Source organism: Mustelus asterias, chromosome 18, assembly GCF_964213995.1.
Source record: "Mustelus asterias chromosome 18, sMusAst1.hap1.1, whole genome shotgun sequence".
In the NCBI taxonomy this organism is placed as follows: Eukaryota; Metazoa; Chordata; class Chondrichthyes; order Carcharhiniformes; family Triakidae; genus Mustelus; species Mustelus asterias.
Window position 1 is genome coordinate 2,567,426 of NC_135818.1, and position 15,737 is coordinate 2,583,162.

General features: G+C 42.0%; 1 protein-coding gene across 4 annotated transcripts in view; it reads left to right on the forward strand.

Moving 5' to 3' along the window:
• stxbp6 (syntaxin binding protein 6 (amisyn)) overlaps positions 1-15,737 on the forward strand; it is a 203,870-nt gene that overhangs the window by 12,248 nt on the left and 175,885 nt on the right. For all 4 annotated transcript variants that reach the window (XR_013499973.1, XR_013499974.1, XM_078233275.1 and 1 more), the window contains exon 2: positions 13,199-13,391. Coding sequence is in view for 2 of the 4 variants with exons in the window: in XM_078233275.1 (XP_078089401.1) it covers positions 13,238-13,391 (154 nt within the window). In the remaining 2 variants the exon portion in view is untranslated. The remainder of the gene's footprint in view (positions 1-13,198; positions 13,392-15,737) is intronic.

The following is a 15,737-nucleotide window of genomic DNA, read 5'->3' on the forward strand; positions in this document are numbered from 1 at the left end:
CCTGTAAATCCTGCCAATGGCATGTAGTAAGAACGAGAGAGATTCCAGGTCAGACAAGTGATGGAAGAAAAGTTTGAAGCTCTGCCGTCACCATCCATGGCTCTAGGCTACAACATGCATCTAAAAGTGTATGCTGCCGCAGCAACTCAGACTCCTTGGGAGAATTGTTGGCTGGACAGCCAGTGTAGGATCAGATTGGGGCCAATTGGATTTTGATCCCAGTTCCAGCTGAGGTGAACTCTGGACTTGCTCACCTGTGGTGGAGATTGTGATGCTGTGGGTCGACCTACCTTTGGGCAGAGAACTCTAGCAGTGTAACTGACAGATCTTACAATAATCAATTAAAATAGCCATGATGTGGAGTTGCCAGTGTTGGACTGGGGTAAGTACAGTAAGTAGTCTCTCAACACCAGGTTAAAGTCCAACAGGCTTATTTGATAGCATGAGCTTTCGGAGCACTGCTTCTTTATCAGGCATTCACCTGATGAAGGAGCGGTGCTCCAAAAGCTCATGCTACCAAATAAACCTGTTGGACTTTAACCTGGTGTTGTGAGAGTACTTACTGCAATTAAAATAGCTATTATTTGTATAGCTGTAATTTAAAAGCTTAACTCAAGTCAGTTGACAGCAATTTTCTTCCAAATGAAGTGCTAATTGTTGCCATAGCTGTGATGTGAAACTTTATTTACGTGAAAATATTGCAAATATGAAGGTGCAAAGTGAAAAGCTAATGATGAACTATTTTTACAGTTTGGTGGGTGTTATCGTTTTGGAGTAATGATCCATTTCATTGTGGAAATGCAGCAGCAATTCAGGGCATAGAGATCCAGATGAAAAGTTACCCATGTGGATGCTACCCTCAAAAGCATTCTAAAAAGGAATTCTGAAGATATTGTGACACTAGAAAAGATATACAATTATCGGAAAGAGGGGGTGGAGGGGTGACCTAACAGAGCATGAACATTTTGGAGGGCTTTGATCAGGTAGATATAGAGAAGATATTTTCACTCGTGGGGGAGAACCCCCACAAGACCTAAAATTTATTAATGTAAGGAATTTGGGAGAGACTTCTTCACCTGAATGTGGCGTGGTTCGGGCAAATAACATAATGCATTCGACGGGGAGCTAGGTGAGTGCATGAGGGGAAAAAGGAGAAACATATGCTGATAGGATGAGGTGAAGTAGGGTGGACTGAGGCTCGTATGGAGCCTAAACACTGGCATAGATCAATTGGGCTGTATGATCTGCTTCTGTGTGTAGATTCTGTGTAGTGACCTTCTAAATCATTTAATAGAAAAAGGCAGTTTAGCCCAACTGGTCTGTGCGTTTCACTGTTGGATTTCCTTAGACTGCTGACATGAAGCAACTTATTGGATTGTGTACCCACTGCTCTGAAGGATGGATAGAATTATAATTTGAAGTGGCAAAGTAGGGGTTTCAAATCTTTTCAGTTCTGAAACTGTGGAGTAAATGGAAACTCTCGGTATTGCGATTAGTTTTTAGTGGTTAACATGAGCACTTTTTAATCACGGAGAGGCACATTAACTGGAGCTGTGTGAATGATTGGCCGTTTGTTTCCGCTATTATCAAGGCCATTAATTTTTCTGGTGTCTGAGCAGCAACAACAGCTGGCATTTATGTAGTAAATTTAACATGGTAAAATGTTCCAAGGCGCTTTACAGGAATGTTATCAGACAAAACTTGACAGCAAGCCACATAAGGAGATATTTTAGGTGACCAAAAATGTTGGTCAGAGGTAGATTGCAAAGAGAGAGGCAGAAGCAGAGGTTTTTATCAGGAAATTCCAGAGCTTGGGGTCTAGACAGCTGAAGATGATGGGGTAGAGGAAATCAGGGATGCATATGATGCCAGAATTTGAAGAAGGAGCAGTGCTCGGAAGGTTGTAGGGTTTGCAGGAGTTTAGGATATGGACATAGAGGAATGTGAAAACGAGGATGATCAATTAAAATCTTAAGTGTTCCTGGAATGGGAGTCAGTGAGTCTGAGAGTTTGGGGGGGTGGGGGGTGGGGGGGGGGTAGTAGTGATAAGCATATTTATATATGCTTCATATTTAATATAAAATAAAAACAGAAAATGCTGGAAATACTCAGGTCTGGCAGCATATGTGGAGAGTGCAACATTTTGAGTCTGTACGACTCCTTTAGAGCTTCTTCATATTTATTACAGGGGATTTGAGGAATATTTATGTTCTGGACATAAAATAACATGATCTTATCCATTTTCCGTGTAAACAAAATTCATTATTGCTTTGTAAATCTCAGTATAAGGCCTGTGGGCTGGGCTGGGAGTCTGGTTCTATGATGCCACGTGTTGGATGCTCTGAATTGGGCTCAAGTAGCTGAGATTTGTAAGCAAGGGCCATCTGAGGTTGCCTAATTCACTTTTCTGGATCTAAGTTAATACAAACAGGCATTTATAGAAAGGCACTTTGCTGTATTAATATTTAGTCTGTTTCTCACCTGATCTCTTGAATATGTAGTAGTTTCGTGTTTCTAAGGATCTACTAGAATGGACATTAACACTCTGTTAGGATAAATGGGTGGCGCGGTGACACAGTGGTTAGCACTGCTGCCTCACAGCACCAGGCACTCGGGTTCAATTCCGACTTCGGGTGACTGTCTGTGTGGAGTTTGCACATTCTCCCCATGTCTGCGTGGGTTTCCTCGGGGTGCTCCGGTTTCCTCCCACAGTCCAAAGATGTGCGGGTTAGGTTAATTGACCATGCTAAATTGACCCTAGTGTCAGGGGGAGTAGCAGGGTAAATATGTGGGATTACAGGGATAGGGCCTGGGTGGGGTTGTAGTCGATGCAGGCTCGATGGGTCAAATGTCCTCCTTCTGCACTGTAGGGATTCTATGAATTCAGCCACCTTTAAAGATGATCATTTTATACAATACGCAACCTCTTCATAGTATGCATTTTGCAAGATTCAGGGTCCAAGAAGCAACCATGTATTTTGAAGATTGAGTGACATTACCAGCAGCTGAAATCCAACATAAAATGAGTTCTGAGGAAAGGCTCGTCAGTTTGAAATGTTAACTTTTGTTTCCCCCTGGGTGTTGCAAGATCTGTTGAGTGTTTCCAACATTTTCTGTTTTTTGTTCCCCCCCACATTTCAAGTATTTTGCATTAGTGCTAGCAGTGTAGTTTTTCCCTTTGTTCACATGGGTATGGTGACTCCTAGGCCTTGATGAGATGTGTCTGCAGTGATGAGAAGCTTTACTTTTTTTCCTAATCAGTGCTGAGATGGTTGCCCAGGTGCAGGCAGCTCTCCATCTTGTCCAAGTGACCCGTTATTACGTGTAACCTTAGATTGAAAGTGTGATGGGTTATTTGACTGTAAACAAAAAGCAATATACTGCAGGTGCTGGAAATGTATCTTGAAATGGAATGTTGAGCTATCTACTGTCGTTATAATTGCTTTTTTTTCAGTTTATAAAACTTGCTGGTGTTCAGGATTTAAACACAAATGGTTGTCATGCTAAAAAGGGTATCTGGCAGTAAGTAAATTGGACAGTTCACAGCCCTTTACTGAGCAGCATAAATTCTATTTTTGTTTTCCCTTTTTTTTGCTTCATTTTCAGTCGATGATTTTGGCACTTTCAGCTCCCAGCTCTGGTGATTTGGCCGTGGCGCTATCTTTTGACTCTGCTTTGTATTGTGTGTCCTTTTCCTGTAATAAAAACACCTTGCATTTATATAGCATCTTTTCAATTTAGTAAAACGCAAGAGTTCTGCTTTCATAGAAAAAATTGAAACCAAACCACAAGGAGATATTTGGACAGATGGTCGAAAGCTGAGCCAAAGAGGTACATTTGAAGGAATGCCTTGAAGGAAAAAAGAAAGGTACAGATGTTTTGGAAGTGAATTCCATAGCTTATAGCCAAGGCAGTTGTAGTAACAACCTCCAGCGAGAGAGCAATTAATATTGTTGCGTAATAGGACAAAATTCAAGGAATGTAGCAATTATAGTGTCCCAAGATACATAGGTTTAAGGGTTTTAGCAGGATTGTGGGGTAAGACTGGGTAAGAGTCGGTGCAGACTGGATGGGCCGAATGGCCTCATTCTATATAGGGATTCTATGATCTTGGAGGGTTGTAGGGCTGGACGAAGTTAGAGATGAGAAAAGATGAGGCCATGGAGGAATTTGAAAGTAAGGGTGAGTATTTTAAAATTGAAGTGTTGTTAGACCAGGAACCCATGTAAGTCAGTGAGCACATGGATGATTACAGTAGGATGGTGTGAGTTAGGATGAACTCATGTTAATGTAAATCGGAAAATGCGAGGCTGGTCAGAAGAGTATTAGAAGCGTCAGTCTAGAGGTAACCAAAAGACATGGATCAGGGTTTCAGCAGTAAATAAGCTGAAGTACAGGCAAAGTTGAATAATGCTATGGAGTTGGAAGTAGGCAGTTTCAGCAGTGGAGCAGGTAGGTGATTGGAAGCTCATCTCTGGGCCAATTACAGCATCAGCATCGTGAGGGTGACATATGTTAGAAAAATGCATGAACTATTAACCCCCAAAGAAGCGACTAGAATCCATTCCCAAATTCAAGTAATTTTACGAAGCTTTTCCCTTTTAGGTATTCTGTCATTGTGCTGTAGATTTTATGAAATTTCCCAACTTACTAATTGCAGGCGCTTCTCAAAAGTTCTCGATGCCTTTATGTGTAAGTGAATACCTTGTATTTTAATCCTTAAACTCTCAAATTTGAGATGATTACACAAAAATAATTCTTTAAACAAAGAGTTTTCATATATAGTGCTGTTGCAATTTCAAATAGTTTGTTGGTAGGGTGTGAAGTTTCGAAGAGTTAGTATTGAAACCTTGCAGCAGCCTATATATCAAAATATTCCTTTTAAAATTGAAGTTTTTGTAATGCATTATCCTTCTTCTCTTGTGTCATTAAGATGTGCTTTATGTCAAAGAATGATTTTTAATCCATTGCTGGAAATCAGAATCGAACTTTTAAAAATAGACATTTTAAAAATACAGACTGGAGTGATTTGAACTCTGAGCCCAAGATGGCTTACCCTAATTTGCATTACTATATGTTTCACATCGCAATTCATTGGGGCCAGTTGCTAAACCTATCAATGACAATGAGTTCAGGGAGAGTGTGAAGGGCTCACCTCTCCTGTCTTATTAGCAAGGCATCTATGGCAATCATCTGAAGTATATAACTGTTGGAGATGGGCTATTAAGATTAACCGCTTGGATAGTGGGACCCTGGCTAGGTTAACTTCCAGACAGGAACGAATTAAATCACCTTTGATATACATGGACTATATATTTTATTGAATCCTCTTGCTGTTGGAGAATTGTGGCCACATGACATGGTAACCCTTTGTATATTTTAAGCACATATGGGGGTGGAAGAAGGTGGGGTAGAGAGGATTTCGGGACGTGGAAAGATGCATAATTAGGTCAGCATAAGTATAATAAAGTGAACCCTTTATTAAACTCAAGAAGCCGTGTCCTATTGATTCTTTCATTATCATAGCACGCAAATCATTAAGTACTCACTGAATTGCTGAGTATATCCTTCTAGAAAACCTGTTGTGGTCAATTGAGTGGGCAACATGAGGAGCCATTTTCCCCCTCCTCACCTGCTTGTAACACTTGCAACTTTTAAACTTTATTTTAGGTTTTCCTGAGGGATCCCAACCTAAAAAGGTAAACGATCCCACATATTAATAAATTGGGCTTTAATCTCTTGCAGAGTTACTGTCTTGTTTAGCGCTGTCACATCTCCTCTTCCATTTTCATTTGCATAACAATAGCATCTGCCAAAGTGTTATTTTGCAGATATGATGTGTAATTTGTACTTGCGTTGACTGTTTATTTCTGGTGGTGATCTAACCATTTTAGAATCAAGTACAGCATTCTGAGATTTCTTCTGGTTAATGTCTGAGATGTAATGTGGCCTGACATTTTGGACAGCAGCAGTGCAGTTTTTCATCAAGGTAGGATTATATATAGGTTCCTCATCTCCGGCCTGCACCCTGATAATGAAATTGCAGTAAAAGTGAAGTGCTTTCATCAGAATGAAACTGCGTCTCTCTCCCACCTTCATGTTTAATTATTAAATGATCAAAAATATTCTCTTTTGGCACCTCTCCACCACAAGACAATGACGAACCACATTTGTGTTTGAGACTGTTTTCCGGTTTCAGACGCAGGTGTTTTGATCTTTAACTCTGTTGAAGAGAGAAAATCAGAGTGACAGATTGTTTTTCTGGCGGAGGGTAAGGTCACGTCAATATGGGATTGTTAATTTGGGTGGCAGGATCTTTGGGATATGCATAATTTTGCTGCCTTCCAGCTATTTAAAGCTGAACTTAAGTTTCAGGGCTGCAGGTAATTATATGTAGATTGCTGCACCCCTTTCCGTTGGTAGTGAGAGATTCTTCTGCAGTGTTGCAGCTCACATTGTGGAACATGTTTGTAATGCTGCTCCAGTTGAGTTCTGCGGATGTAGTTTTGATTTTCTCAATCAAAATTGCTTTTTGAACAAGTGTTGCCCTTTGCACCATGTCCTCCAAGCTGGTATGACTAAGCTGATGTCTCATCTTCTGCACCAACAGACATATACTTCAGAGAAAGATGTACCTGGTGAAATGCAACTTCAAAATAATGAAAACTGAGATCAGTTTTGGCAGGGCGTATTTATGAAGGACAAAATCGTGGCATTGAGCTATTGATGTCACCCACTGAGCGATTGATGCTTTAGTTCTATACTGAAAGATTAGCTCAGAACTCTTCTTTCTCCAAGTGAGTGTTTACGTTGTAGCTTTGGTTTAGCAGTAGAGTATGGTCGAACCATGTTGCAAAACAATCTCAGGCTTCACCTTAAATTTGCTGATCCAAAACTGGAGGGGTGTTGAATAATTAGGATGATACCAATGGGCTGCAACTGTACTTAAATAGGTTAGCAGAATGGGCAGACAAGTGGCAGATGAAATTTGATAAGCCTGAGGTGATGCATTTTGGTTGAAGGGATAGGAAGAGGCAATATAGACTTCATGGTTCTAAAGACAGTGCAGGGACAGCAGGCCATGGGGGTTCATGTGCATACATCTTTGAATATGGCAGGATGTATTGAGCGAGTGGTCACCACGCTTTAGGGAGGATGTGACAGTCCTTGAAAGGGTGCAGAGGATGAAGGATGAGGTTCCAGGTATGAGGGATTTTAACTATAAGGATAAGGTTGGGAGAAGCTGTGATTGTTCTCCTTGGATTGAAGGAGATTGAGAGAAGATTGATAGAAGTGTACGAGATTATGACCGGTTTCGATAAGGTAGACAAAGAAAAGCTGTTCCCATTGGTTAATGGTGCCGTTAGCAGGTGACACAGGTTTTAGGGTTTGAACTAGACATAGAGTGGTGAAGTGAGGAAGAACATGTTTACACAGCAAGTGTTAATGATCCTAAAAGGGTGCTGGAAGCAGAGCCAGTGATTTCAAAAGGAAATTAGATAGGCACTTGAGGGTAGCAGGGCTGTGAGGATAGAGCGGGTGAATAGGACTGGCTGGACTGTTCTACAGAGAGACAGCATGGACTCAGTGGGGTGATTGGCCTCCTTCTGTGACATAATGACTCTGACTGTCACTCCATAGCAACCTGCTGATTATTTCTTTTAAATTTATTCACTTTGAGTTAAAGTCAAGGCCATTACAGTCGTTCAGAGCCCTATGGTAATTATTTCGCTTTTGTCCAGTGCAAACTTGTTTCCTTCTCTGATTCTTCATATGCTTTCTGGCTTCCACATATATCCTGAACATCCCCATCCCTAACTCCCACTTTACCCTCTGCAATTTTTTAAGCTCTCTCTTTCTTCCTGTCTGCTTCCCAAGCTCCAGCTCAAAATATTCTGTTCCATGTGACCTATTTCTATTTTCTTGATCTCCTCCCCTCTCAACTCCTGATCACTCAGTTGCACTTCTAGCCCTCATGAAAAAACAAATTCCTTTCATCTGGCACCTGTAAGGTCTTTAGTTTATGTTGTCTCTTGGCTCCATGCCATCTCTCCCAGAAGTGTCATGTAGAATAGCAGTGTGTAATACTGCCTTGGTGTTGGTAAATCCGTTCTTGTTGCCTGTTTATTGTGCATCTAGGAATGATGAATCACTTGTCAGCTTTCCCTTTCGATGTTGAGTCGGGAACTCATGCTTGGTATGGCTCCTGCTGTCCAAGACTGCAAGAAACTACAAAGGGTCATGAACGAAGCCCAATCCATCACGCAATCCAGTCTCCCACCCATTGATTTTGTCGACCCTTCCTGCTGCCTCGCAAAAGCAGCCAGCATAATCAAGGATCCCACGCACCCTGGACATTCTCTCTTCCATCGGGGAAAAAGATACAAAAGTCTGAGGTCATGTACCAACCGACTCAAGAACAGCTTCTTCCCTGCTGGGCCTACCTCATTAAGTTGATGTTTCTCTACACCTTAGCTAAGTCTGTAACACTACATTCTGCACCCTTCTTTCCTTGTCTATGAACAGTATGCTTTGTCTGTATAGCAAGCAAGAAACAATACTTTTTACTGTATACTAATACATGTGACAATTATAAATCAAATCAAAATCAACATGATACTTTCTTTTTAACAGCGCCTGGGTACTATCTGTAATGATGGAAACTGTTAAGACAATGGAAACCGATTAATGTAGAAACCAAGAAAATTAGTCCCTTCTGCTATTAATTCAAAGATCTTGGTCCCTTATGTTAGACCATGGCATCAGTTTAGAGTATTGTATAATCACATATTATTGCACTCTTTCAAGTGTAAAATTAACTTTTGAAAACTGACAATACCGATTTGAAGTATTGTTTTTCAAAGAACTGAGAAATCGAAGTGCTGCCGGTGATCTTGGCAAAAATGGATGATCTCTTACTGCTCTCTCCGTTGTCCTTAACACAGTTGTGCTCACCTAATAGCTAATGGAATTAAAATCTTTAGCCTTGTTTCCTTCGATGGCTCTTTGAAATATGGCATTGTTGAACACACTTGGGATTGTTCACCAGAACTGGCTTGGAGGCAGGGGAACAAAGAGAGCTAAGACAGCATTTGGTATTAATTTTCGAGTCAAAGCCACAAACTGAAAGTGCTTTAATATCTGTAACCTTATATTCTGTAAAATGAATCCCTTGAGCATATAATATCAAAGTATCAGTACAAGAACATTTTGTTACACTTGAATATTGTTAGTGAGAGCAGAACACTTGATTCAAAGAACTTCACTGAGTTATGGAGTTTTTCGCTGTTTCAGAAGTTTGGCCCTGCTTCAGAATTTGCAACGATGTTATAGGGACGGCTTAACTGGGTTTTGGTTACAATTTTATTTCTTGTTTAAACTTGCTGGAATGGAGTTCAAAGGACATCGGAAACTTTGCAGTACTTTGCCTTAAGTAGCATTTTCATGTTTTTAAATTAATTTGTGTGAACTTTGCTGGTTGGACCAGCAATTGTTGCCCATCTCTAACTCCCCTCCATTTGAGAAGGCATTTGAGAGTCAACCACATTGCTGTAACTCTGGAGCCAAATGTAGGCCAGACCAGGTAAGAACGGCAGATTTCCTTCCCTAAAGGATATTAGTGAACCAGGCGGGTTTTTATAACAATCAACAATGGTTTCATGGTCATCAGTAGACTTTTGATTCCAGATTTTATTGAATTCAAATTTCACCATCTGCCATGCTGAGATTTGAACCCGGGTCCCAGATCTTGCCTTGGGTCTCTGGCTTACTAGACCAGTATAATGCCACTGCCTATAATAGCTTCAATTTCCCTGTTAATGATGGGCATCATAACTGTACGCAAAGCTGTCCTTCCAATACCATAGAGGGGCATTTCTGATTAGTGGGGTGTTAATTGCGTGTTTTATGTTGTACCTCCATCCATGGCTTGTTATTACATTGAATATTAATGTTTGAGTATCCTTTATTTGCAAATTCAAAAACTGAACACACCCACAAACTGCATTTTTTAAAAACCACATTGATCTTTAGCACAGGAAATCTGTGACCCAAGCTGACGCAAACCTTGTTGACTGCATTCTGTAGTTATTCAGTATTCGATCTTACTTTTCTAGCCATTTTATTTTAGCTAGGTTTTGATCATTGCAATGTAAGTAGGCCTTTATGCAGTATCTGAAATCAAAAACCCAGTTGGCCCTGAGAGTTTTGTGAAAGGATACTTGACCTGTAAGTGGATTATTTGTGGTCAAAACTGCACAATTTATTAAGAAAAATATTCAGGAAAAATATAGCCTCTGTGATGAGGCATTATTGTGGCAGTTTATTTTAGCAGTTAACATCTTGATTTGAAGTAACTATAATTGTTTTTCAGCTTTATAATTATCATGCTGAGCTCCCATGTGTTGACCACGTGGATTTCACAATTACCAATGGTGCGGAAACTATAATCAGGCACCTTGTGAACATGTATTTTTAAGTACCAAGTATGCGGATATATAGTTTGCCACAGTAAAAGAAAAAAAGTTTATTTGAATGGTACGATGTAATGTTTGTGTCTAAAGTAGTGAAAGACTAAGAAATTTTGTTAATATATTGCCTTTCATGACCTCCAGCCATGTTCTAACATTTTAGAGCCAATTGCATACTTTTTAAACAGTATCTTCACTACTGCAATTTCAAAGATCTGTCAGTCAATTTTCCCATAGCGAAGTCCCAGAAGCAGCAATAAGGTAAACGAGGCAAACTCTGGATGGCCCAGAGTGCATGTGTGCGTCAGCCGTATCTCAGTGGATAACTGTGTCCTCATTCAGTCAGAAGTTTGTAGGTTCTGTTATTATTGACTGTTGGTATATGATGGAGAAATAATATAGTAGCTTGTCATTTACCTTCAAGTTTATTGTGCTTCTATTTGGCAGAGTTACAAACTCCTTATAAAATCCCCACTGCAACTATTCCAGCGGTACCCATTTATACTCTTGGCAGTTGAGCCAATAACCATTACCTGTTTATAATAAGACAATTACTGTAACAATATAATTGTCACCGTATATACTTGCTGATACATCGACACGTTCGAGCCTCATTTCAGAGACTCGAGCACAAAAACCGAGCCTGATACTTCAGTATCGTACCAAGGGCATGTTGTACTGTCAGAGGTGCCTGCCATCTTTTGGATGGGATGCTAAACCAAGGAACTGTGTGCTTTGTTCAGTGGATATAAAAGATTCAGTTGCACTATTACGGAGAAGAGTTATCCCTGACGTTCTTGACAATTTTATCTCTCAATCAATATCACTTAATGACCAGAAAATGTATTTGTAGTCATGTGGCTGTAAATAAACTTAGCTGCTGCATTTTGAACATTACCATGGTGACTACACTTCAAAAATAATGAGCTAGCTTTAAAGCACTTTGGGACATACTGAGATTGTAAAAGATGCTAGTAAAATTACATTTCTTTCTTTCCAACCAGTTAAGTACTAGGTCTGTTCAGCTTCTGGTCAATAGTGACCCACAGGATGTTGATAGTGGGGATTCAGAGATGGCAATGCTATTGAATGTCCAGGAGCAATGGTTCGATTCTCTCTCTTTGGAGATGGTTATTGCCTGGCACTTGTGTGGTGCAGATGTTACCTGCCACTTGTCAGCCCAAGCTAGGTTCAATGAAGAGTGCAGGAGGGCATGCCAGGGGCAACACCAGACATACCTGAAATGAGGTGGCAACCTAGTGAAGCTACATCACAGGACTAGTGTGCCAAGCAGCAAGTCGTTCCATAAGCAATGGATCAGATCTAAGTTCTACAGTCCTGCCAGATTCAGTCGTGAGTGGTGGTGGACAGTTAAACAACTCACTGGAGGAGGAGGCTCCACAAATATCCCTATCCTCCATGATAGAAGAGCCCAACTCATATAGTGCAAAAGACAAGGCTAAATCATTCACAACAGACAAGGCTGAAGCATTCACAACAATCTTCAGCCAGAAGTGCTGAGTGATGATATCAAAGGCACTGGATAGTGCAATGGCTTTGGGCCCTGGCATATAGTACTGAAGTACTGAAAACTTATGCTCCAAAACTTACTACACTCCTAGCCGAGTTGTTCCAGTGCGGCCGCAGCACTAGCATGTACCCGTCAATGTGGAAAATTGCCCCGGTATGTCCTGTACACACAAGCAGGACAAATCCAACCCAGCCAATGACCGCCCGTGAGTCCACTCTTGATCATTAGTAAAGTGATGGAAGAGGCCATTGACAGCCTGATCAAGCTGCACTTGCTTAGCAAGAACCTGCTTACTGATGTTCGGAGAATACACCTTCTTCAAAAACAACATCCATGGGTTTGAACACTGAGCCAAATGCAGCAAATAATAATCACACAGGACCTGTAGTTTTCATTTGGGAACACTTCTAGCTTAGAAGAATTTCTGGGGTCTAACACAGACGACAACTTCTGCTTTTGGCACAACATCTTGACTCTTGGAGAGAGAAAACTGTTTGCAAACCAAGCATGGCTTGATCTCGTTCACTAGACTGCCAGATACTATTTTGCTTATCAAAGTATTGGCTTTACCCTACTACTAGTCTGATCAGCATCTCAATTCCTCAGTGAAATTAAAAAGCCCGATCAGTTTCTTTTTTTTAGTGAAATCTTTACTTTTCATTTCACTCCAATTTCCTAACAACTCCCTTGAAGGTGTGGCATTGGGACTGGGAAACCTTTACTGGGTCTCCAAGCATTGCCTATGCAAACTTGCCTTGGCTTTGAACCGGTGCACAGTTTTTGATGAGTTGTGATCTGGTTTGCTTTTGGTGCACCTGTTTGGATGGGGTTATGTTCTCTTAGTGCAGCTCTGTCACACAGTGCATCCATCAGTTGTTCTGTGGTCAGACCACAAGCTGTTACTACTAAATTGGAATCTATTTTAACATCTTGTGGCTCAAACTTAATTTTTCCCAGAGTTTTTGTTCTGTCTGCATTTCCCTAAGCTATATTTGCAAGTAAGTTTTATCAACTGGCTGGTGACAGTGATGAGAATATGGTAAATATTTTTTGTATTGTTAAAAAAAAATCTAGAACATGAGGTGATATCCTATCCATTTTGGGTTTGTTATCTTTAAGTAAACTTTCTGTGGCTGTTGTGTGAATTATTTGCATCTGATTAAATGTACAATACTGAATTACTTCCTTTTTCCTTTAGGTGCATTAAGTAAGCTGCCTTCTCTTCTCCCAATCCAAGATGAGTGCCAAATCTGCTATCAGCAAGGAGATTTTTGCTCCATATGATGAAAGAATGCTCGCAGCAGTCCAGGTCAAGCGAAGAACCAAAAAAAAGATTCCATTCCTAGCAACAGGAGGTCAGGGGGAATATTTAACCTACATCTGTCTGTCAGGTAATTCAATTTGACTTTTGTTTTCATCATTGACATCTGGTTACTTGATAATGCTACTGGAATTTTAGTGGCCTGACGGGTGTGTGCCCGACCTGGTGAATTCAGGCGCGCATCATTACACGTTTGTGCGATACTTTGGTGGGGATCAACAATGCGCCCGCCGATAACGGATGTAATTCGGGGATTAAAACACCAATTGACCCAAATTTAATGTTGCCCATACAATTTTAAGCTCATCGCACGAGCAACGTGGGCAGATGGACCAACCAAATGTGTTATTTTTGCATACTTGTGTGAAATAAAAGGGCCCTGCTGCAAACACTGGCTGAAGAATTGGTTGTTTGTAAGAGTGAAGTGAGAACAAAGAACAAAGAACAATACAGCACAGGAACAGGCCCTTCGGCCCTCCAAGCCCGCGCCGCTCCCCGGTCCAGGATTGAATCCTGAATCCAGGATCCCCGCCCAATTTTCCAGCCTATCTACATACCAATATCCTATCCACCGAGCTGTCCCCCACAGCTACGATGCTTTGTTCATTACAACCTATTAACTCACCCCCACCACCCCATTCCAGACCATGTGATCTCCAGGGAGAGGCGAAAACCCAGAGTGAAAAACCCCAGGGCCAATATGGGGAAAAAAAAAATCTGGGAAATTCCTCTCCGACCCCCTGAGGCGATCGAAACGAGTCCAGGAGATCACAATGGCCCTGATCGGAAAATGCTTCCCAACCCTAGTCATTTCCACTTCCACGAGAAACAAGGAACAATTAGCCCGCGCCGCTCCCTGGTCCAAACTAGACCACTCTTTTGTATCCCTCCATTCCCACTCCGTTCATATAGCTGTCTAGATAAGTCTTAAACGTTCCCAGTGTGTCCGCCTCCACCACCTTGCCCGGCAACACATTCCAGGCCCCCACGACCCTCTGTGTGAAATATGTCCTTCTGATATCTGTGTTAAACCTCCCCCCCTTCACCTTGAACCTATGACCCCTCGTGAACGTCACCACCGACCCGGGGAAAAGCTTCCCACCGTTCACCCTATCTATGCCTTTCATAATTTTATACACCTCTATTAAGTCTCCCCTCATCCTCCGTCTTTCCAAGGAGAACAACCCCAGTTTCCCCAATCTCTCCTCATAACCAAGCCCCTCCATACCAGGCAACATCCTGGTAAACCTCCTCTGTACTCTCTCCAAAGCCTCCACGTCCTTCTGGTAGTGTGGCGACCAGAACTGGACGCAGTATTCCAAATGCGGCCGAACCAACGTTCTATACATCTGCAACATCAGACCCCAACTTTTATACTCTATGCCCCGTCCTATAAAGGCAAGCATGCCATATGCCTTCTTCACCACCTTCTCCACCTGTGACGTCACCTTCAAAGATCTGTGGACTTGCACACCCAGGTCCCTCTGCGTCTCTACACCCTTTATGGTTCTTCCATTTATCGTGTAGCTCCTCCTTACATTATTCCCACCAAAATGCATCACTTCGCATTTATCAGGATTGAACTCCATCTGCCATTTCCTTGCCCAAATTTCCAGCCTATCTATATCCTTCTGTAGCCTCTGACAATGTTCCTCACTATCTGCAAGTCCTGCCAGTTTTGTGTCGTCCGCAAACTTACTGATCACCCCAGTTACTCCTTCTTCCAGATCATTTATATAAATCACAGTGAGGTGGTGTTCTGGAGTGTTGATGGTGTTTTGTGTGTTGGGAACATTGGTGTGTTGAGCTTAAACCACATTTCTGCTCCTGGAGGTTTGTGTCCCTCCGTCACCTTCTGTGCACGGGTGATGCCCATGAGCAAACCTGCTGATTGTTATTGTCTACTCGGCAGGGAGCACCACCTCTCTGAGGAGGACAGGGAACAAAGGTTGAGGAGCCCTGATTATCAGACGAGAGCCCCTTTGGGCAGAAGTGCAAGCACAGGATGATCAGGGCCACCAGAGAGGGCAAGGAGACTGCCCCAGCAGAAGATGCCACTACCCAGCTGCCAAGATGTACAGGCAGCGATCTAATCACCTTGATGTGGCAGAAGGTTCCAGCATTCAGATGAAGCTGTGATGAGCAGCCACTCGAGGATTGGGCCTGAGACGGCTCCAATTGTGTGGGAGCACACCCAATGCCCAAGGCTCTGGAGGTCATGGTGGTACTAACCTTTTATGCCTCTGGATCGTTCCATGGCGCTGAGGGAGATTGATGTGGAGTCTCTCCGTCAGCTGCACACAGCTGTGTCAGGCTAGTCACTGATGCCCTGTCGAGGCATGTGAGAAGATTCATTAATTTCAGGATGGAGCGGGTCAGCCTGGCCGAGTGGGTGAGAGGATTCGCAGCAATTGCC